At 49.5% G+C, this 22,187-nt stretch overlaps 1 protein-coding gene across 3 annotated transcripts; it reads left to right on the forward strand.

Moving 5' to 3' along the window:
* Nucleotides 1-1,077: 1,077 nt before the first annotated feature.
* Nucleotides 1,078-18,056, forward strand: CACNG5 (calcium voltage-gated channel auxiliary subunit gamma 5). 3 transcript variants are annotated; one of them, XM_032178155.2, is made up of 5 exons: nt 1,078-1,286; nt 2,727-2,813; nt 4,299-4,439; nt 8,221-8,366; nt 8,688-9,021. In XM_032178155.2, the coding sequence occupies exons 1-5, from the start codon at nt 1,091-1,093 to the stop codon at nt 8,943-8,945; spliced, it is 828 nt and encodes a 275-aa protein (XP_032034046.1). In that variant the 5' UTR covers nt 1,078-1,090; the 3' UTR covers nt 8,946-9,021. The 3 variants fall into 3 exon arrangements, with proteins under 3 accessions (XP_032034046.1, XP_058284635.1, XP_058284634.1); XM_058428652.1 differs by lacking the exons at nt 8,221-8,366; nt 8,688-9,021 and adding an exon at nt 16,832-18,056; XM_058428651.1 differs by lacking the exon at nt 8,688-9,021 and having other exon boundaries at nt 8,221-8,687.
* The last annotated feature ends 4,131 nt before the right edge of the window (nt 18,057-22,187 follow it).

Here is a 22,187-nt window from a genome sequence, read left to right on the forward strand (position 1 = left end):
TAAAAATACCATTGCCCAGGCCCCACTTGAGCCCAATTGTATCAGAATCTCTTGGAGCAGTGCCAGGGTATCAGGGATTTTTAGACACTTCCTAGGTGGCTCTAGATTACAGCCAGAGCACAGAAGCCCTGAGACTGGCTCTGTGCTCCATGGGGGCTGGCATCCATCTGCCTTGCTCTCCACTGTTTTCTAGCTCCAAGTCCAGTGCCTGACCCTGGCAGATATCAGCAGGTGGGGCTTGTGGTTGACCTTGCTTAGACACTTAGCTTCTCTTTTTCTCGTTCAGAGCTGGCCTCTGCAGATACATCGTGCTGAGCAGGCAAGAGTCAGGCCATTTCTGATTAGGTGGATTTAGGAGGCTGTTGCACTTGGACTGCGGTGTGGCTTCTTTACTTGTGTTGACCCAGTCCTGCAACTTATAGAGTCACACGAAGAGGACACCTTCCTGCAGGAAATCTTCCCTGCCCCTCTACTCCTTCCCAAGGCTGCTGCCATTTTCCTGTCTGGAGCTGGCATCTCTCACAGAGTCTGTTTGAGCGTCAGTATCCTTTTCAACACAGAGAAGCTCACCCAGCAGAGTTCTCTCCTCCATTCTTCCTCTCTACTTCCTGGACAGGTCTCTACCACAGCCCTCAATGGGTCGCATTTAATTGCTTTGGGGGTGCCTTTGTTCTTCTAGATGGGAAACCCTTCAACGGCAAGGATAGTGTCATGTTCATTTTTGTATCTCCCATGTCTGGCACAATGGGTTGCTGAACGAAAGAATGAATGAATGGCGGTACCCAGCAAGGGGACTCCCAGAGAGGACAAGGGGGTCCCTGCAGTGGCATGCCAAGAACTCTCTGAATTGCTGTGTGGTTAGGGGGAGGGTGGCACCTCTGTTGCAGTGACCTGGTGTCCTGGGGGTTGCCTGGTGGTCTTTACCTATCCATTGAGCCAGGTTGGGGGTTGACTTTAGTTACTGGTTCCTCATCTTGGTCTTCTCAGAGCCGTGGGTACTGCCACCTGCTCATCCACTATCCCTAGCCCCAGAGCGCAGTCCGTGCTGGTGGGAGCGTGGTGACTGCCTGCACAGCAACAGTCCAGGAAGATGAGTGCCTGCGGGAGGAAGGCACTGACCCTGCTGAGCAGCGTCTTTGCTGTCTGTGGCTTGGGCCTCCTGGGTATTGCAGTCAGCACCGACTACTGGCTGTACCTGGAGGAGGGTGTGATTGTGCCCCAGAACCAGAGCACCGAGATCAAGATGTCCCTGCACTCAGGCCTCTGGCGGGTCTGCTTCCTTGCAGGTAAGGGTGCCCAGGGTTGGGGACAGCCCTGCCTCCTGACATCACCTGCCCCGAGAGGTCCCTCCCTGGGAAGAGACGGCCAAGAGATGCTGGAAGGAGACTGTTCACCATGGATGATCCCTATATATGGCGGGTGGTGCCCCCTGCAGTGACTGGGACCCCATTCCAAACTCAAGTCCTGATTCTCGATGTCCATTTGAGCCAGTCTTTTCACCTCCCAGGTCTTCCTTCCTGAAAGATGAATGTAACTATGCCTTCCCCACACTCTGCTCCCAGGACTGGATGCGAATTACACTGCACAGATCTCAAATGTTCATGCATGCTTTAGCTCTTTGAAGTATTGATCCCATATAATTCTCCCAACAGTACTGCAAGACAGGACTTGTTATTTCCACTTTGCAAATGCAGAAATGAAGATTCAAAGAGGTTAAGTCTCCTTAACTCAGTTCCCTTGCATCCACTAGTTTACAGAATAGAAAATACTTGGCAGGTTCTCTGTTCCTCCCTCCATAAAATGGCACAGAGGAAACACATGAGCAGGTCCCTCCAGCTCTGCAGCATGGTAGAGGTTCTGACCCCACTTATCTGGGCCTGCCTTTTTACTCACTAGGGCTTCCCTGTAACCCTTCAAGTTACCACTCCAAGAATTCTATCCTTTATCCCTTTATCATGGCCCAAGATCAGCCTGCACAAGAAAAGCATCTCCAAGTCATACAAGACTAGCTGCAAGCTGGGCTGGCCTGGATTGCCACAGCGTGGTCACTGGGCTTTTCTTGATAGGGGCCTGTAACTTATGTGTGCATTGGGGAGAGACACAGTTTGGCTCTCTCAGCCTTTTTCCTCCCACCTTGATAGTACAGCTTTGGGGGTTGGAGTGGGTATTTTTTCCTACCAGTATTTAGCAGAGAAGACACCTCAAGGTGTTGAGTCTGCCATGGGAATGGCATCCAACTCCGACTTCTTCTGCCCCAGACTGCGTGGCATTGGTCTGTGCTTAAATCTGGAGTTTGAGGTCACTAGGATCTGATTTCCAGGGTGGTTGACAAGGCTTTTGGAGTTTTGCTCCATGACACCTACTCTGGAGAATCTAAGTCAGCTATGCACCATTGTCAGCCCCATCTGGCCAAACGCAGTGAGATGGCACCAGATGTTCACTCAGCATGGAGAGTTTGCAATACCAACCTCTTTTCACGTGACTCTTGGTGCTTGGGTCCATACTCACACAGGCGCTTCTCCAGGAAGGTTGTCATGTCAGGACGTGCCTCCACCTCTGCTGTGGGCTATGAGCCAGGGACAGGACCCCCATAGGGTTTGGGTCCAGCTCAGGTGCAAAGACACAGCAGGTCAAAGATCCTAAAACACTTTGAAATACCATTTGAATGGACTAACTTCAAATCTATGTTCAAGAAGGACCTGGAAATGTGATTCTTGTCGCCACAGGTGAGGAGCGGGGGCGTTGCTTCACCATAGAATATGTGATGCCCATGAACACCCAGCTGACATCCGAGTCCACGGTCAATGTTCTAAGTAAGTGCCTTGAGTCTGGCAACCTGGGCCACTGGCTGGACAGAGAGGAGCAAGGCAGAGGGAAGAGTCAGTGTGCCAGCATATTTCTCAAGAGGAATGCCCTTAGACTCAGCTGGGTGTGCTGTCCCGTTAATTAGAGATAATCCACTAGAGCTTAATTTTCCAGTAGTGAAAACAGGTTGCTGGAGTCTCCCAGTCTACTGACCCAGGCATCAATCAGGGAACTGAGCTCTCTGGACCCCAGGGAGCCTGACTTCATGGCCTTGACCTCAACAGAGTCGGTTCTGCCCCCAGTATGAATTTGCAATATTGCAATGCAATTCTGATACTAATCACCTGGAGTTAACAGAGACTCCACAGGTTTGAGGTCTCAGTCCCCAGTGAGACTACCCTTATTTCAGATGCCAGCTGCAAGTTCAGAGGTCCCTGGTCTCCTGCACTTCTGACCAATTAGCTCCAAATATGGGAGCTCCCATAACTCCGTCAGGTTCAGTAATTGCAAAAATGACACAGAACTCAGGAAAGTGCTATACTTACCATTCCAATTTTATTACAAAGGACACAGATCAGGACCAGCCAGATGAAGAGACACATACAGCAAGGTCTGGGGGTGGGTCCTGAATGTGGAGCTTCAGAGTCTTCTCTCCATGGAATCAGGTTGTGTCACCATCTTCACACACTGATGTGTTCATCAACCAGGAAGCTCAACTGAGCTTTGGTGTCCAGAGTTTTTATTGGGTTTCATTACATAGGCATGATTGATTACATTATTGATCATGTGATTGAACTCACCCTCTAGCCCCTTACCTTCCCTAGAGGCCAGGCTGATATCACCTGGCTCAAAACCCCAATCTTCTAATCCCATGGTTGGTGTTTCTAGCCCCCATCCTGAGTCACCTGGTTAGCAAAAATTCAGGTGTGGTTGAGAGACCCACCATGAATAACAAAGACACTCCAATCCTTGGAAAATTCCAAGAATTTAGAGGTGATCTCTCAGGAACCAGGGACAAAGACTATCCCCAACAGAATTGCTCCCCAAGTAATTATAAGTTGAAGAAAACAGGCTGTAACTGTCCCCTGCACCATTCAGAGCAACCCCTTGCCCAAGGAAATGGTGAATCTGCCTGCAAGAGGAAGCAAGACGGAATGACCTGGCCCTTCCACAGCTGCCATATTTGCCAGTGGTATGGACTCCATATTGGCAGACAGTGTGGACCCCCAAGAGGGTAGTAGCTTATGCCTGGAGGAGGCCCTGAAGATGCTGGCACTTGAAGTCAGACCTTCCAGATCCACCTCAGGGACAAAAGTCCTGCTAGTAATGGGAGATCCCCAGGCCACCTGATGGGGGTAGAGTCTGGGGAACCCCTGCAGGGGTGGGGCTTTGAGGACCTGTTGGTAGACACTGCCAGGAACACTCAACTTGGGATGATGAGGAATGAATCAGGCCTGGAGGCTGACAGGCTGCCCTTTTGTCCCATTAATTAGAGATGATCCGCTCAGCCACACCATTCCCTCTGGTCAGCCTCTTCTTCATGTTCATTGGGTTTATCCTGAGCAACATCGGACACATCCGTCCCCACCGGACGATACTGGCCTTTGTCTCTGGCATCTTCTTTATCCTCTCAGGTAAGTTGTGTTGTTTTCTTTTCTTGCACCCTGGATTTTTTTTTTTTTTTGAGACAGAGTCTTGCTCTGGCACCCACGCTGGAGCACAGTGGCTCGATCTCGGCTAACTGCAACCTCCACCTCCCAGATTCAAGCAATTCTCCTGCCTCAGTCTCCCAAGTAGCTGAGATTACAGGTGCCTGCCACCACACCTGGCTAATTTTTGTATTTTTAGTAAAGATGGGGTTTTTCCATGTTAGCCAGGTTGATCTCGAACTCCTGAGCTCAAGCAATTCAACTGCCCTGGCCTCCCAAAGTTCTGAGATTACAGGCATAAGCCACTGTGCCCAGCCACCCTGGACTTTTGCTGTTTAACTCCCAAAAGGCTCTGCACTGGAAAGTCCTGGAATTAGGATAGGCTGAGTCAGTCATCCAGACAGAATTGAGTCAGAGCTGGAGGAAACATCTGAGGACCCTGGGCCCATTATTACCTTCCAGAAGAGCAACAGAGGCTCCACAGGAGGGGTGACTGCACAGGCTCCCCTCTGGCAAATCTGGGATTGGGACCCAGAGTTCCTTCCTCACTCCACACATCACTGCACCTAAGGACTTTTTAATTCCCACCATCTTGAGTATTCCTATTTTTGTAGGGGCTATGTCTTCATATTTGTGCATGAATATTAAACACAATGGGTCCTTCACCCCTCATCCCCCAGCTGTCCTCAGGAAACTTCTGCTGTCTCCTTCCCTCTCCAGTCACACCCCACACCGTAAACCCTCTTAGACCCCTTCAACATGGACTTGTCTTCCTGGACTGATGCCAGGTTGTACTTCATTCTTTCTTCTTTTTATTCATTCATGATATCTACCAGGCCTTATTCTGGCTGCTGGCATCACTGCCTACAAAAAGGGCAGTGTAATGGGAGATACAAACAGTAGACAGGAGATAGGAACCCAGTGTGAATAGGACTATGAATGGTGGCCAGCAAGGACTGCAAGGGGGCCAAGACCAGTGACTGAAACTCAGGGCAAAGGTTGGTCATGGAAGACTACCAGGAGGAGGCAAGCTAAAGGATGAGTAAGAATTAGGCAAAGAAGTGAGGTTGGGGGTGGGGGTGGAAAAGGGGCCTGGAGGAAAGTGGGAGGATGAAGCACTGGGGGAACTGAGTGTAATCATTGTTCATAATGGCAGGTGCAAGGAAAAATGTAGTGAGAAGAGAGACTGGGGAAGGCATCCGAGGTCATCTTATGGATTTGGGGCTTTAGGAGAAGACTTAGATGGATTTTGAGCCAAGGGATGACACAATTGGGTTTGGATTTTAGAATGACCATGCTGGGGAATGGAGGGAGGGAGGGAAGCAAGACAGGAGGCAGGGAGACTAGGCGAGAGGCTATTCCAATAGTAGAGGCGATGGCCCAAACAGGGGGATGATGGTGGAGAAGAGAGAAATGAGAGGGTTCAAGTGACATATGAGAGGTAAACTCAACAGTACTAGGATGAGGCTTCCAGGGAAGAGTCAAGGTGAGTGCCAATTTCTTGCTTGAGCACTGGGTGGATGGCATATCACATCATTGATTCGGGGATCACAGGAGAAGGAGCAGATTTGGGCAGATCATGAGTTTAGTGTGGGAATTGCTGAGTTTGAGGTGTCCTTATGACATCTGGGAGGAGGTGTCCAGAAGGCTGCCAGAGGTCAGTGTCTGGGGCTCATGGGAGTGACTTGGACCAAAGATAGAGATTGGAGAGCTATCAGCTTAGGGAGTGGGAGAGGAATCCATGGACTTGGATGAGATTACTCATGGCTGGTGTGTAGAGTGAGAAGGGGAAAGAAAACAGCCAATAAAGGTGGGCTCTTTCTCCTTTTCAAGGTGACCTGTGCATTTTCATGGAGACCTTTTCTTTTGGAGATAATGACTCGGGCCAAAGGAGTGGCTCTTGGGGCATGTAATTTAGGTGCCCCGGACTGACTGACTGGTTAGGGATCCTGGGGAGAAGATGCTTGGATGGCAAATGGATGGGTGAATGGCTTGAATAATTGATGGATGGATGGGTGGGTGGGTGGATGGGCAGATGGAAAGAAAGGAAAAACAGCTATTGGATACCAAGCATTCTGATTACCACCTGACTCCTAAGTAATTTTAGGATCCTTTTCCCAATATTTTCTTGTCAACGTAGCTTGGGAGCCAGGTGGCAGTCAGAAAGTCTGATGTCCAAGAGCCATTCTTTCTTTCTCCATCCATCCATCCATCCATCCATCCATCCATCCATCCATCCATGCATCCATCCACACACCTACCCACTCTTCTTTCCATCCATCTGTCCATCCATTTTTCAATCTACCCACCAACCCATCATCCGTCCATTCTTCCATCTATCAATCCATCATTCCACCCTTCCACGCATTAACCCAACACATATTTATTGAGCACCAGCAATGTCATCAGCCCAGCCTTTGCATGGTGATATTTCCACATAGTCTAAGAGGTACAGACCCAGAGTTAGTTAAGCTTTTTATTTTTCCTTCTGTGAACTTCACGATAGCCAAAGCTATAAACAGTAGCTTTGATATACATGAGGTTTTTCAGCAGTGGTCTACCGGATCAGAAACCTAAGATTGAGATGGGCCACATGAAGTCATTTCAATGATAACAATAAAGAGTGTTCATTTAGGGCACCGATGACTCAAACATAAGTACTAGGAAGGTTTCGGTCACACCAATTTTCCTTTAGCATTCATCCTTCCAGATGCCCTAGTTTCATAAAATAATGTGAGTGGAATTAAACCTGAACAGCTCAAAACAGAGTAATTAATTATGTCTTGATTCAATTACAGCTACTAATTGACAGAATTGATGCCTGAGGCAGTCATTTGCACAATGGCAGTAGGAGGTTGGTCCCCCCGGCCTCCTGATTTAAAGCTTGCCAAAATCTGGACAAAATCCCTTTACCTCCCCTACCTAAAGATCTCAGACAGGCCACACCTTGTGGTCAGGTGGGTTGCACAGACCATGGGGCCACATGAGGGAACTCCGCAATGATAGGTGCCACCTACCACCTTGGCTATCTCTGCCCACGGGGCCTATTTTACCCTTCAGTTCTGTAAAAGCCACTTTCTAGCTCAGTGGTTCACAGCCCTCTTAAGAAAATGCAGTGCCAGGCGCAGTGGCTCACGCCTGTAATCCCAGCACTTTGGGAGGCCGAGGCGGGTGATCACTTGAGGTTAGGAGTTTGAGACCAACCTGGCCAACATGGAGAAACCTCGTCTCTACTAAACACACAAAATTAGCCGGGCATGGTGGCAGGCACCTGTAATCCCAGCTACTTGGGAGGCTGAGGCAGGAGAATCACTTGAACCCGGGAGGCAGAGGTTGCAGTGAGCCGAGATCGCGCCATTGCCCTCCAGCCTGGGTGACAAGAGTGAAAATCCACCCCCAAAAAAGAAAAAAAACAATACAGTGCCAGGTCCCCACCCCAGGCCAGGTGTATCAGAATGTCCAGAGCTGGGGCTCAGGCCTATGTGACAGATCTGCACAGCAGGGTGCGAACCACTGGGCTTAGCCCATGGCTTAGGAGGGCAGCTATATAGGAGCTTCTTCCCTGAAACTATCTGCTGTCTAGAAGGTGCTGGTCTAAACAGGGTGTTCGGGAGGAAAGTTTCTGCTCTCCTTTGAACTCCACTGAGAGCATTGGTACCCCAAGGCTGGCGGCTTTGCTCCTGAATTGCAAAGGGAGGTGGGTGCTGCCTCAGCAAATTTCCTGAGCCTCTGGCTGAGCATCCCCTCTCCCCTGCTGCCTGACCAGGCCTCTCTCTCGTGGTGGGCCTGGTGCTCTACATCTCCAGCATCAACGATGAGATGCTCAACAGGACCAAGGACGCAGAGACCTACTTCAACTACAAGTATGGGTGGTCGTTTGCCTTCGCTGCCATCTCCTTCCTTTTAACGGAGGTAAAGCCCATCACCCTAAGTAGGCATAGGCTGGGGCTGGGCACCGCCCCACTGAGCCAGGGAGAGTGGGGAAGGGGGAGGGGGGACATTCCACAACCATTTTGGACCCTGGACCACCCACCCTACTTCCCTTCCTCATCCCAGAATGTGTCACTGTCTTACCTTCCTGGGTCCCCTCCAGCCAGGATGTCTCCAGGGCCCTGCTCCTGTCCCCACGTCCGCTTCCCACCCCAGTCGAGCTGTGTCCTGTGCAGACCCCAGCCAGGGGAGATGAGGCAGGCCCCAGCAGCGAGTCCGTCCTCTGCTGTCTTCTCCCTGTAGAGTGCCGGGGTGATGTCTGTGTACCTGTTCATGAAGCGGTACACCGCGGAGGACATGTACAGGCCCCACCCTGGCTTCTACCGCCCTCGGCTGAGCAACTGCTCCGATTACTCAGGCCAGTTCCTACACCCAGACGCCTGGGTCAGGGGCCGCAGCCCCTCCGACATCTCCAGTGAGGCCTCCCTGCAAATGAACAGCAACTACCCCGCCTTGCTCAAGTGCCCCGACTATGACCAGATGTCCTCTTCGCCCTGCTGAGCCTCGGCCACCCCCATCCCTGGACTGTGGGTGGCCAGACAACCCTTCCTGTTCTCTCCAGGTGACCCCTGAGCCCCAGGCCTGTGGTTGACAGGCCCAGGCCACCCACGCTTAGCTGTTGTCACTTGACCCCAGTCCTCTCCCTGCTTCTCCAGAAGGGCTGTAACTGCCCCAGCGTGGGTGTGGGAGTCTGGAGTCTGCGGGCAAGCTGATTGTCTGGGAACATGGGAGAAGCCCCGCCCATGTGAGTGCCAATCACAGCAATGGCTCCAGGAAGCCAGCAGCTCCCCCCAAGCCCAGGAGACACCGATGTACCCTTTGTATATTCTTCCTGCACCCCCAACTTCATGGCCCTAGGCCAGGGCCAGCTCTGAGATGCCAAGCTCCTTACACAGATGCAGCCGGACTCGTGCACTTGCCAACTGGCCTGGCCATTCATGTTCAAGATCTGCACCATCTGGCTGAAAGGTGACTCTGATATAGAGGTCTGGCTGACTTAGACATGTCAGGCTGTCAGTGTTCCTTCTGAACTCCTTTCTCCTTTTTTGTCACCCACGTCCCTCCACATGACACACCTGTCCGTGCACTTCCCTCCCTGACACAGGCTGTGAACCTTTTCTCCTTTACTCACACCAGAACTCAGCTGCCCTGGGCCCTGGCCCTAAGGGACTAAGGGTGGCTCTGAGGCCACACTGATGAAGTCACAAAGAGGTGTTAATGGCTGAAGACATCGTAATATGTATGGCCCTTTGATAACATATTTTACAAGAGCCTTTTATGCCTTAACCCAAATAACTGATTCTGACAATGAGAATTTTAGAATCGGGCTGGTCTGAGTTCCTATTATCTGACAAAGTTTCTGGTCCTGGGGATACTGTCCCCTTACAAGGGCAATATTTCCGGACCAAGGCCCTAAGATGGAATCTTGTAGACAGCTGTCGAAACCACCTAAGTGGAAAGGTAGCCTTTGAAGAGGCTGCTTGGGAGTGGGAGCTGGATTTGATGACACCTGGTGCATCTTGAGTTCAAAGAAAGGTAGACTTGGAATAATCCAGCTGCTCTCCGAAGGCTGCCTGTGAACATTTGGGGGTTGCCAATTTAATCCTAATATACAGGAGTGTCTGCTTCCTGGGTGTAGGACAGATGTGGGCAAATCAGATTTTTCCAGAAGACCAGGCAGTGTGACACCCATTCTTCTGGTGGGAAACTGGAGCCAGGAGGGTTTCAATCACCCTCCGCAAGTCCCCAGAAGCCACTGCAAGCCATGCCCTCCTTCAGCTCTCCAAGTGTTGGCTCAGCTTAGACGTTTTTGGTTTTGAGATTTTGAGTAGCAAAACAATGCTGTGTGTCGCTGCTGTGCCCGCTCTCCTCTTGCCCTGTTTAAGACGCCATTAGTTTCTGAGAACAGAAAACCATGGTGGTGACACATGGGCTCTAGCACGTAGTCCAGAAAGCTGCACATCTGGTGTGCGCAGCCTTGGAGGGGCGGTGTGTTAGGCAGCCGGGCTGCCGCAATGAACTACCACAGACTGGGTGGCTTACACTTGATCTTAGCCAAAAGGCCGAGAAGCGATGACTGGGTGGTTTAAATAACACACATGAATTTTCCTACAGTTCTGGGGACTGGAGTCCAAGATCAAGGTGTTGGCAGGATTGGTTCCTTCTGAGGCCTCTGTCCTTGGCTTGCAGACGGCTACCTTCCTGCTGTGTCCTCACGTGGTCTGTGTGCCCGTGACCCCGGTGTCCCTCAGTGTGCCCAAATTCCCTCTCCTGATAAGGACACCAGTCAGATTGGATTCGGATCCATCCCTAATTAATTGGTGGTTAGTTTTCATGAAATAACCTCTTTAAAGGCTCTATCTCCAAATACAGTCATATTCTGAGGTACTGGGGGTCATTCTACAAATGAATTTAGGGAAGACAGAGTTTAGCCCATGACAGGTATTTTGTTGCTGGATTCTTCCATTTGTCTCGCACCATGGTAGAGGAGAAGGATAAGAGAAGCCAGTTCTGGTCCCAATTCAGCCACTCATTCACCACGAATCCTTGGGCAACACCCTTCCACTCTGAGGGGCTTGGCCTAAATGGTTTCCAAGCCCACTCCCCTCCCACCCACCCACAACTCCAATGACTCAGCCTCCTGTGGGAGGCTCTCTGTTGCTTCTGTATGTGACTTTTCAATCATTGCCTATAAACTGATAGCAACTGTGAGACCCCCCTCCGTCTCCACTGGCACCCTTGCAATGACTGTTGTATTCTTCAGTTACTGTTTACAGAATAATACCAAAACCATGTTCTCCTCACCGCAAAGTAAAGGAATCAGTTTTTGTGCTTGGAGACAGTTAGATAGCATTTCCAAACTGGACAATCATTTAGGTAAGCGCTACTCCAATTTTTATCAATGTAATTAGCTCCTAATTGCACTTTTCTCTCTCTAGAACACTCTTTCTCTGTCACTGTGCCAGGCTTGTTTTTTGTGCACCTGGAAAAAGTAGAATCCACTCCTAAATACAAGCTGATTGTGGACTCAGACATCACTAGGTTCATACTTCACTGGCCCTGATGCTGAGCTGCTAAATGAAGGAGCCCTTAGCCTGGGAAGATGTGGTTTACACGCATCTTAGGAACAGGTTCTTGGTCATTTTTTCCCCCATCGGGGGTGGGTGCATGTGTTAATAATCACATCACCACCACAATTTCCTTTCTGTCTATAAATTCATCTCAGAATCAGGGCCTAGTTGCAGCCTCTCCTCAATCAGGAGATTTTTACCAAACGTTAACATGTACAAACTCAACTCAGAAATCATAAATTAGAGTCTCTTCTTCAATATACATTCTGATCTTTTGTTTCCTCAAGCAGTGTAAAAAAATGGGAGGGGTAGACTAATAAACCCAAGTGTCATGAATTATGGAATAAAATGACTTGGGGTAATCAGCCATTAACAGGGAACAATCTGACATTGGTTCCCCCACACCTGGAACTTACTACCCTCCTTTTTTTTTTTTTTTGAGATGATGTCTTGCTCTGTCACCCAGGCTGGAGTGCATGTAAGAGTTAAAGAAAGAGGAAAGAACCATGAAAAGTGGCTCAATAGTCAAAGACAGGTTTATTTTGGAGAATAAACCTGAGAGGGGCTTCTGGACGATTTCGGTCAGGAGCACTCTCTCTTACAGACTAAGACTATTTATTGGTGAGAGAGCTTGGAATGTTTCTGTGTGGGAAAGAAGTTTACGGCAGGGTTGGAAAGTCTCTGGTCAGAGAAGAGGTTATCTTGGGGCTGACATCTCTCTGGCTGGAGGGGAGGTTATCTCAGGGCTGGCATGTCTCCGACTGGGGAGGGATTTGGAATGTTTCTGATCAGAGATGTCATTTGTGGTTTATGGTCCTGCTGACCTTAGCCATTAGGCCGATGCCCTTTGAATTTAGGTGGGTTTTTTAATCAAGGTGAACTTTAAAATGGCAGTGCTTGTCCAAGATGGTGAAGCTCCTGCTCTGTCAGTGCAGTGGCGTGATCTCGGCTCACTGCAACCTCTGCCTCCTGGGCTCAAGCAATTCTCCTGCCTCAGCCTCCCAAGTAGCTGGGATCACAGGCATGCACCATCATGCCCAGCTAATTTTTGTATTTTTAGTAGAGACGGGGTTTCCCCATGTTGGCCAGGTTGGTCTTGAACTCCTGACCTCAAGTGATCCACCTGCCTTGGCCTCCCAAAGTGCTGGGATTACAGGCATGAGCCACTGTGCCCATCCCCTACCCTCTTTCTCGTCCCATGGGCGAGTCAGTGATGTCCTCCCAGCCCCACCAGTGACCTTCAGAAGAATCATGTGTTACCAGGGCTGCATGCAGAGCTGGGGTGGGGGCGTGGGGGAAATCCATAGGTGCCACAGGCTTATCAGTGATGTCCCTAGAGAACTACATGTGGGGGGGCACCACTCCTTAATGTTTGAGTAACTCTCACTTCTCCCTAGATACAGGAGGTCTATCAGGGTTCTCCAGAGAAACAGAATCAACAGGATGAATATAGAGAGAGAAAGATTTATTTTAAGGAATTAGCTCAAGAAGTTGTGGAGACTTGGTGAGTACAACCAAAATCTGACGGCAGAGGCTGGTGGGCTGGAGACCCGGTGAGGACTTGCAGTTCACGTCCAAACTTGCAGTCTCCTGGCAGAAATCCTGGCTGCTCAGGGGAGGTCAGCCTTTGTTCTATTCAGGCTTTCGGTGTAGTGGTTGGGGCCCACCGACGTTAGCAAAGGTAATTGCTTTACTCAGTGTCCACCGATTTAAAGATTAGTGTCATCCAAAACACACCTTCACAGGACAGTTAGAAAAATGGTTGGCCAAATATTTGGGCAGCACTGTGGCCCAGCCACACTGACACGTAAAATTAACCATTGTAAGTGGAGAAAGGACAGTGGAGGCCGGGGGAGCCACATTCCACCTAAGGCCTGAGCAAATTGGCACCTGGGCTCTGTTCCTTCACCAGCTGCCTGGATTTTGGGTATGAAGGCCCATTGGCAGCTCTCCAAGTCTTGACTTTCTCTCCACACTCAGTGAACCACTTTCATATGCTCGTGTGACACTTGGAAGTTAACCTGCCTTTGGAACACAGCACTCTGCCTAGGGAGTGGATGCACAAGTGGATGGATGAGTGGATTCTGTCTAATGCACCCGTGCCTGGGGCCCGGCTAGCACTGTGAGTGTGGGTTCATCCATGGCAGCAGCGGCTGCTCCAATGTGCCATAGAAGAGACGAGGCTCAGTGGTCACCACTACAGGGGCTGGAGGGTGGTACACTGGAGCCAGTCAGAGCCCCCACCAGGGCTGCTTTTGCTCTTTGGGTTCCAGGCATGCAGATGAGTGAATAGGAACTGGGCAGGTGCCCCTCTAGCATCCACATCTCCCAGGACAGGTGCTAGGGCCTCACGTCCTTGGTAGTGGCAGAGCTGAGGTCTCTGGACTCTCACATCCCTGAAACAGGATCCTGGACCCTCCGCTCTGTGACCTTGGACATGTCACATCCTTCTGGGCCTGCCTCCACCTTCTGGTATGTGAAGCCAGGACTCCCTGTGTGCTCGCTGTGGGGCTAAGATTTTCTGCCCAGTGGCCCCATCCTTGAAGGTTTGCATGTGTGGGCTCTCTGTCCTGCTGGTTCAGAGGCCTGAGTTCTCATCAGGTGCTGCTGCACTCTCTGTGTGTTACCAGCAGCCCTCGGGACTTCTGTCTTTTTGTTCCTATAATGGGGGGGTGTAGATAAAATCACCTCATCAGGCTCTATCCCCAGACTCTATACCCAACTCTAGAGGTTGTAAGTTTTACAAGCAAAATGCAACCAAGCTCAAGTAGTAGTCTCCTCCCAGCCCCTGCCTCCTGATGGAGGCAGCCAGATGATAACACTCCAAAGAATGTGAAACTTAGCTAAGAGATCAGATACTTGCAGCACCCCAAGGAAGAATGAGATTTATGCATAATGGAGTGCACATGGCAGGCAGTAGCAGTGGGGAGACAGTTGAGAGGGAGGAAGGCAGAATTCTGCTGCCTTTATCCACGAGTTGGTAGCAAGATGGCAACAGTGATTCCAAACATCCTATCAAGATGCAACAGCATCAGAGGGAAGAGAAGGGTGGTCTTTTTCTCTATGTTTTTCTAAGGAACAAAGACAACTTTCCCAGAAGCAACCCCAGCAGACTTCATGTCGTGTCTCATTGGCCAAAACCTAGTCACATGCCCATTCCTAAACCACCATCTGGCAAGGGGAACAGGGTGGCCATGTGCTCCAGTTATTTATTAATATACAAGCAATTGCCCCAAAACTTAGTAGCTTAAGACAGCAACAATCATATCATGATTATTTCTGACAGCTTTAGGGGTTGGCTGGGCTCAGCAAGGTGGTTCTCACTCGGGATCTCCCAGGCAGTTGGAGTCAGACAGTGGCTGTCATTTCAAAGGCTTCCCTGCTCATTGATCTGGCAATTGGTGTCCACTGCAACTGCAGCTAAGGTTGTCACTAGAACATCTTTGCACACGGTCTCTTCTTGAGGCCTGGTCTTCCTCATAGGGTGACAGCTTGGTTTTAAGAGTGAGGGTCCCAAGAGACAGGCAGAAGCTTCATTGCCTTTCTGGAAGCAGCCTTTGAAGTTACCTGATGTCGTTTCCGTCATAATCCCCAGACTACCTAGGTTTATAGAGAAGAGAACATAGATCCCACCATCTCAGATGTGAGGAGCGTCAGCGTTCCATTGTTAGGAACACAGGAGAGATGGGATCTATGGTAGCAACCACCTTTGAGAAACACAATCTGCTGTACCATGACTGGCTTTGACCAGTTAGTGATTCTCCCAGCCTGGAGATTCTGAAGTTACTCTGGGGTGGGCCCTGAGGGTCTGTTTCTCTAAAAACCTTCCAGGCAATGTCAAGGCCATGATATGCTCTAGGTTCTAGGGGTTTAGTTCCAGATCTCTGAAATTTTTTTAAAGCTCTCCAGATGGTTCTAATGTGAAACCAGGGTTGAGAACCACTGGCTTAGACCCACTGGGATTTATCACAGTAGCTGGGGATAGCTCCTGAGTCTGGGTGGGGAGTGGTGGCATCCTAAACAAAATGCAAGAGAAGGAGGGAGAATGGTGCTGGGTGGACTCCTGAGGAGGTGGAAGCCCGAGGGACCCCCCTCCTTGCTCTGTCTCAGCCTGCACCAGCCCCACCTCCTCCAAAAAGGCTGTGCCTGGGGCAAGATGCCAAATTCATGGGCTCATGCCCAGCCTCTCTGCCTCTGAGCCCTTTCCCCAAGGAGCTGGTATTCACTGGTATGCAGCTAGAACCTACCCCTGGAAAGAGGATAGAGAGCATTCTGGAGCCAACGTGGCCTCCAGCCCACTGTCAGGACCAAGGATGAACTTTGGGCTGCGAACAGGGATGATAAATCCCCAGAAATGATCTCGTGTCTCCGGCTCTGACTATCAAGTTCAGGTCAATCTTCATCACTGGTCTTTGAATAATTCATTTTGTGCTCAGCACTTGTGAAAAAGAACAAGACTCAAAGGCTTTAGAGGTTTCTGATTAAGCAATAAAGGAACCACGTATCACAACGTTCCCAGCAGACTAACTTGGGCCAATTTTTACTTTGAATCCACCCACACTCATACACCTCCTACCCTATTTCAGATACAACAATGTGTGTGAAAACACGATGTAAACGGTAAAGTCCTCCTTGGATTAAGTTATTTTCATTAACAAAATGGTGAAGAGACTAAATTAAACCACATAAGGTGAGTAGCAGCTATTCAATCCATAGCAATTCTCAGTGTCCTAAATGATCAATTCTGGAGAGCGTCCTACAAGGTCAGCTCACAGGCTTGGGATTCACCCAAGAATGGATTCACCATCTTCAACCCAGACACAGTCTCTTGCAAATGTCGATTTAGATACTGTGACTTCAGCTTCAGCCCCAGCAGGTCATCACCAACATCATCACCACCAACATGCATCTAAAATCCTTATCAGAGTCCTTGGCACCTAACAGGTATTTTGCAAGCATTATCTCACGTAACCCTTTCCATCCTGTACGTAGAATACTAAGACCTAAAGAAGTTTAGGGACTTGCTCATAACCGCACAGCTGGTAATATTTGCACTGCTCTGCTCTGCAAGTCCTGTTTCAAGTGCACCCCCAAGAGCCTGGCACCTACAGTCCTAAATGTTCTGCATGGTAAATGTATCCTCTTCTATAATCAGAGAAATAATCCAGGTTCCCATCCAAAGATAAATGGGGGAAGGAAAGGTCTAAATGCAAACAACGGTGATGTGTCGTTTCCTGAAAGTCTCTACACATTAATCCTGACTCCTTCTCTCCCGTCTCTACTCATGATGCCAACCAGTGTTGGAAATGGCTCCAGGAAAACTCCAGATTTTCCTAACTGTGGTCAGCCAGTGGTGGAACCTCACCACACTCTTGTTCTGGAGAAGCTGGAGCAACTGGAGAAAGACTCATGACACAAGTTTGGCCATGGAACATGTTTGGAGTGTGTGGTTAGGGGTCATCTGCTGCATCCTACCAACGTGACCCCAAGGAAAGTGCTGGAGGAATTGGGCTCAGATCCTAGAGAGGAGCTCATTTCAGACTCTGGCCTCCGGATTCCATTTTCCTGGCTGACTCCCAGGGCACCACGGAGCAAATGGCCAGTGGGTGTGCCATGGGAGGTGAGACCCCCCCAGCATTCTGAAGCCCAGCAGCTGGAGAGGAGGAAGAGGTGTTTCGTTTGTTCATGATGTTTCCTGAAGCACCAGAAGTGTGAGCTCCTGAGGTGATGGCTGTGTGGGGTGCAAAGAAAAAAAAAAGTGAAGTGAGAATGAATTTTACTTAGATGCAAGAAGTGTCACCTTGTTGTGTTAAATCAAATTAAATCTGTCTGAGCCCCTATTCACCTGGGTGGTGAGAAATTCAGTGTTCCCCAGGGTTGCATGGGAATCCAATGGGGAGGGGATGCCAGTGGCTGCCAGGCTGGAAATCCAAAGTTCAGCAGTGTAGGTGCCAGGGTTCTTGACACCTGGTGTCCTGTGTCCTCACAAACACCATCATGCCACCCCTCTCAGGCCCTGCCAAGGACTCTGGTCACTGCTGCTCTAGGAACCCATCAATTGCACCTCCTCACTCATTTCCTTCCGGGTGTGGGGACTGTCCCCATGGGTTGACTGCTCTCCCCGACCTCCAAGGACTCCTTCCAATCTGCCACCCCAAGGGAGGATCCTGCACATCCTTCCTCAGTGGATCCTTAGAAATCAATGGTGGGCTTTTTTGCCTGGATTGGGGGAAGAAAAAGGATGGGGAAAATGAAGTATTCATAATAATTTACCCTGTGAGCCTATTAATAATAAATTAGTACTAATATATTATTTTGGTTATTGCTACTATTTCTTTAGCACCTACTATATTAACAGCTTCTGTCCTGGGCTGTTTATCCAGTGTGATTTCATTTTCTTGATTTGCTTTGAATCCTAGTGCAGAATCTGAGTTAGTTACCCTCTCCAGTTCATGATGTACAGCCATTATTGGTTCACACAAGGCCTGGCTCTTGATTTTTTATTCATTCATTCATTTTTTTCCTTCCCCCTCCACCCCGTGAGCAATCATTCAGATGTGTTTAATATATATATATTTTTGTTTCTATGTGCTCCTTAAATGCATATTGTTTTCTGGCGTGTGTATTTTAATGTAAATAAAGGGTACTGCATTATATATGCATCTCTCTTTCTCACTTTGTCATCCAGCACTGCTTTTACAATCTTCTGCTTTCCTCCATGAACATACAGTTCATTGCTCCTAACTGCTGCCAAGCACTCCACAGCCTTTACTTTTTGCCTAAACCCCAGTGAAAATCCCAGTAATTAGCACCAGGAAAGTGGGATTTGGAGGCCAGAGTCTGACATGACTCATGTTTAGGATCTGACAGCAATTCCCCCAGCATTTCTCTTAAGTAGGGGTTGCTTCCAACTCCCCCACAACACACGCACCAAACAGCACTGCTGAAAATACAGCTGTCCATCTCCCCTTACAGATCTGACAACCATTTCTTGGGGCTACACCGAGGGGTGGGTGTAATGCATCGCAGGCTATGTTTGCACTTAATTTAATCCAACACGTTCTCATTGTTCTTCAGCAAAGATGCTCCAGTTCATACTCCCCGTGTCCCCCATCCCCGCTAAAACAGCCCAGAATTCCTCTATCTCAACACTATTGACATTTTGAGCCAGAACGTTCTTTGTTGTGGGTGCTGGTCTTTGCGTTGCAGGAAGTTCAGCAGTATCTCTAGCCCCTATCACAGGATGCCAGTAGCATCCGTATCCTCTGTTTGTGGCAACCAAAATCTCCAGATGTCCCCTGAGCAGAAAACTGTCTCCAGCTGTGAGCTACTTAGGCTTCCCTAGCTTTCTCCTTTTTGTCAGTGTAGTGGGTTCCACCCTACATTCCCAGCAATCCTACAGCCACACTACCCTCAAAACACCTGATCTCAGAAGTGAAGCAGGGTTAGGCCTGGTTAGTACCCGGCCAGGAGAAGATGGTACAATGAACTCCCTGGTACCCATCACTCAGCTTCCACGAGGACCAACTCATGTCTGACCCCAGATTCTTTGGAAGCAAATCCCAAACATATATTACTTCTTCTGCAATGATTTCCCACCCTATCGGCAAAAAATCAGGATTCTTTTAAAATCACAGTGCCAATGATACACTTAAAACAATAATTTCTTGATGTCATCAAATGTCCAGTTCAATGTTCAGATTTTCCTTATTATTTTTATTTTTATTTTTATTTTTGGATGGAGTTTCACTGTCGCCCAGGCTGGAGTGCAATGGCGTGATCTTGGCTCACTGCAACCTCCGCCTCCCATGTTCAAGCAATTCTCTGCCTCCACCTCCCAAATAGCTGGGATTACAGGCACCTGCCATCATACCTGGCTAATTTTTGTATTTTTAGTAGAGACGGGGTTTCACCATATGGACCAGGCTGGTCTTGAACTCCACCTCATGATGCACCCACCTCAGCCTCCCAAAGTGCTGGGATTACAGGTGTGAGCCACTGCAACCGGCTGATTTTCCTAGTTATTATCTAAAATATGCATATGTGTCAGTGCTTTACTGTTTATCAAGACCCATACAATATCCTGGCCTCGCAATTGCTTTCAGGTCTCTTACATTTCATCCTTGAGTTTCTCCTCCTTACCCACTATCAGTTGGCCCATAGAGTATCACATAGCCTGGAATGTTCTGACTGTATCACCCTGGGGTTGGTGAATGTTTCCTTCCATTGCATTTCCTGTGAATTGGTAGATGGATCTAGAAGCTTGATTGGATGCAGGTCTGACCTGTTGACAGTGAAACTCCTTCAGGAGACATGTGACACATGGCCTTCTGGCTGTCTCTTTTTTTTTTTTTTTTTTTTGAGACAGAGTCTTGGTCTGTCACCCAGGCTGGAGTGCAGTGGCGCCATCTCGGCTCACTGGAACCTCCGCTTCCCGGGTTCAAGCAATTCTCCTGCCTCAGCCTCTCAAGTAGCTGGGATTATAGATGCCCACACAACACCCAGCTAATTTTTGTATTTTTAGCAGAGACAGGGTTTCATCATGTTGGACAGGCTGGTCTCGAACTCCTGACTTCAGGTGATCCTCCCGCCTCAGCCTCCCAAAGTGCTGAGATTATAGGCATGAGCTACCGCGCCCGGCCATGGCTGTCTTTCTTTCTTCCAGGAAGTTAGCAGTCATTAATAGTCATGGCCCAGGTTCATTACGGTATTAGTGGTTGCATAGAGGTGATGTTCTAACACCATTCTTTCTTCATTATGAGCTAGAGTACTGCTGTTCAGAGAAACCTCCCTTCAACTGCTCTCGAGTTTCGGTGCCTCGGTCCTCATTCCACTCTGTGGCTGCACACAACTGCCCTACAAATGCACCCAGGCCCCAGTGCATGGACATGGGGATGGTTTCCAGCAACAACATCCACCTGTTACATTCTGCCAGCCCCCCATCCTCAGAAGTCACTCTCATCTTCATTTTTCACAAATCTCCAAGTCGTGAATATTTGTGTCCTTATCCTTTCTGGCTCCTGTGTTTTTCTTCTGCTTCAAGGCCATGAAACAATCACATCGAGACATCTCCTCTAAGAAGTCTGCCCTGATTCAATGTCTCAAGAATGGCCACTTCTTTGCCAGGTTTTGGAGAGGCCCAGGGCAAGGCTAGAGGCCTTTCCCAGGGAGGCTGGGAGGGTTTCAAGTTTGCCTTGGCACAGGGCGATGTTGCCGGGAGCTAACACCCCCACTTCTGCTCCCACGTGGAGAGGGGCCTTTCCTGGAGGCCCCCGCCAGCTGTGAGTCACCAGCTCCTGAGCCCCAAACCCCGCAGAAGAAATGCAAATGGATTCTGGTGAATAGAGAACTCAAGCCACCTCTGTGTGGGAGAGGATGTTATAATATCAGGCTGTCGGCAAATTAACGTTATTAAACAAATGCACAAAAATAGCAGCCATAATTATTCCCATACAGTAGCTCAATCCGGAACTTTCAGGGTGTTTTTGTTCCCCCTCTAAACACACGACTGTCGCTGCTCCTGTGGTCCTTCCTCCTTGCTTCTCTCCAAGACGCTGCAGGGCAAAGAGGCCTCAAGCAAGCTCCCAGAACCTCTTTGTTTCCCTGGGAAATGATAAAATCATGGGAGCTAAGATTTCTTCAACACCTAAGTGCCAGGCCCGTTATGTGTGGAACTCGATTTACAACCTAATGAAGGAAATGCCGTTGTTCCCATTGGACAGATCAGCAAGCTGAGTCCAAGAGAGGCCACGTAACTTGCCTTGCGGTCACTGGGCTCCAGGATATGAACGCCTGGGCTTGAGCAACCTGTGACCTTTGCCCTTTGCTCCGACTTGCTGCTCCAAATGTTCCTCTCCCCAGTATCTTCCTCTGTCTCTCTAGAGATGCTTCACCTCAAAGAACCTGCCCATGGTACCATGGCTTTTGAAGGCTGCTCTGTTCCAGGGAGCTCCATATCTCCCTGCTCGGGATGGCCTCTGCCCAGGGCCAGGTTTGGGCCAGGGTCCCTCGCAGGAGAGAAGAACAGTGGGGATCGAGGAGGGGTGAGGTGCTAGCAGAGCCCAGCTTCCTGGCAAGTTGGCATGAGGACACAAGGTCATGGGGGAGGTGAGAGGCCCAGAAGCGGGGCGCCCCAAGCACAGATCTGAGCATCACTCCAGCCAGGCTGGCCAGGCTGGGCATGTGATTGCAGGAGCCTGTGTCCTGCAGCAAATGGGGCCCGTCCTGGCAGCAGCCCGCTTCTCGCTCTGACAGGCGGATCAGTCCCCCTCTCTGAGCCTCCTTCTCCGCATGATGCCTGCCTCTGTGTCAGGCTATAAACGTCACATGTTATGCAAAGGATGCATGTGACAGGTGCCCATTAGGGATATCACTGGGGATACAGCCATAAAGGGCCTTCCCAGGAGCCACATTCTGGGCTGGAACTGGGTGTGGAGACAGCAGTCAAGCCCAGGTCTTGCCCCTTTGTCGTCAGGAAGCTGTCCAGGGAGCAGAGAAGCCATGATGATGCTGTCGATGACTCCCGTGATCACCATGCGGTGGATGTAGTGAGCCCACCTGTGGGGAAAAGAAAAAGAGATCAGATTGTTACTGTATCTTTGTAGAAAGGAGTAGACATAGGAGACTCCATTTTGTTCTGTTCTAAGGAAAATTCTTCTGCCTTGAGATGCTG

This window comes from Hylobates moloch, unplaced genomic scaffold (assembly GCF_009828535.3).
Source record: "Hylobates moloch isolate HMO894 unplaced genomic scaffold, HMol_V3 SCAFFOLD_15, whole genome shotgun sequence".
In the NCBI taxonomy this organism is placed as follows: domain Eukaryota; kingdom Metazoa; phylum Chordata; class Mammalia; order Primates; family Hylobatidae; genus Hylobates; species Hylobates moloch.

What these genes read in the sequence shown, in the direction of transcription:
- CACNG5 (XM_058428651.1), top strand. Translation starts at nt 1,091, where the DNA reads ATGAGTGCCTGCGGGAGGAAGGCACTGACCCTGCTGAGCAGCGTCTTT. An exon ending in GCGGGTCTGCTTCCTTGCAG is followed by an intron (nt 1,287 to 2,726) that starts GTAAGGGTGCCC and finishes TTGTCGCCACAG; the next exon opens with GTGAGGAGCGGGGGCGTTGC. An exon ending in CATCTTCTTTATCCTCTCAG is followed by an intron (nt 4,440 to 8,220) that starts GTAAGTTGTGTT and finishes CTGCCTGACCAG; the next exon opens with GCCTCTCTCTCGTGGTGGGC.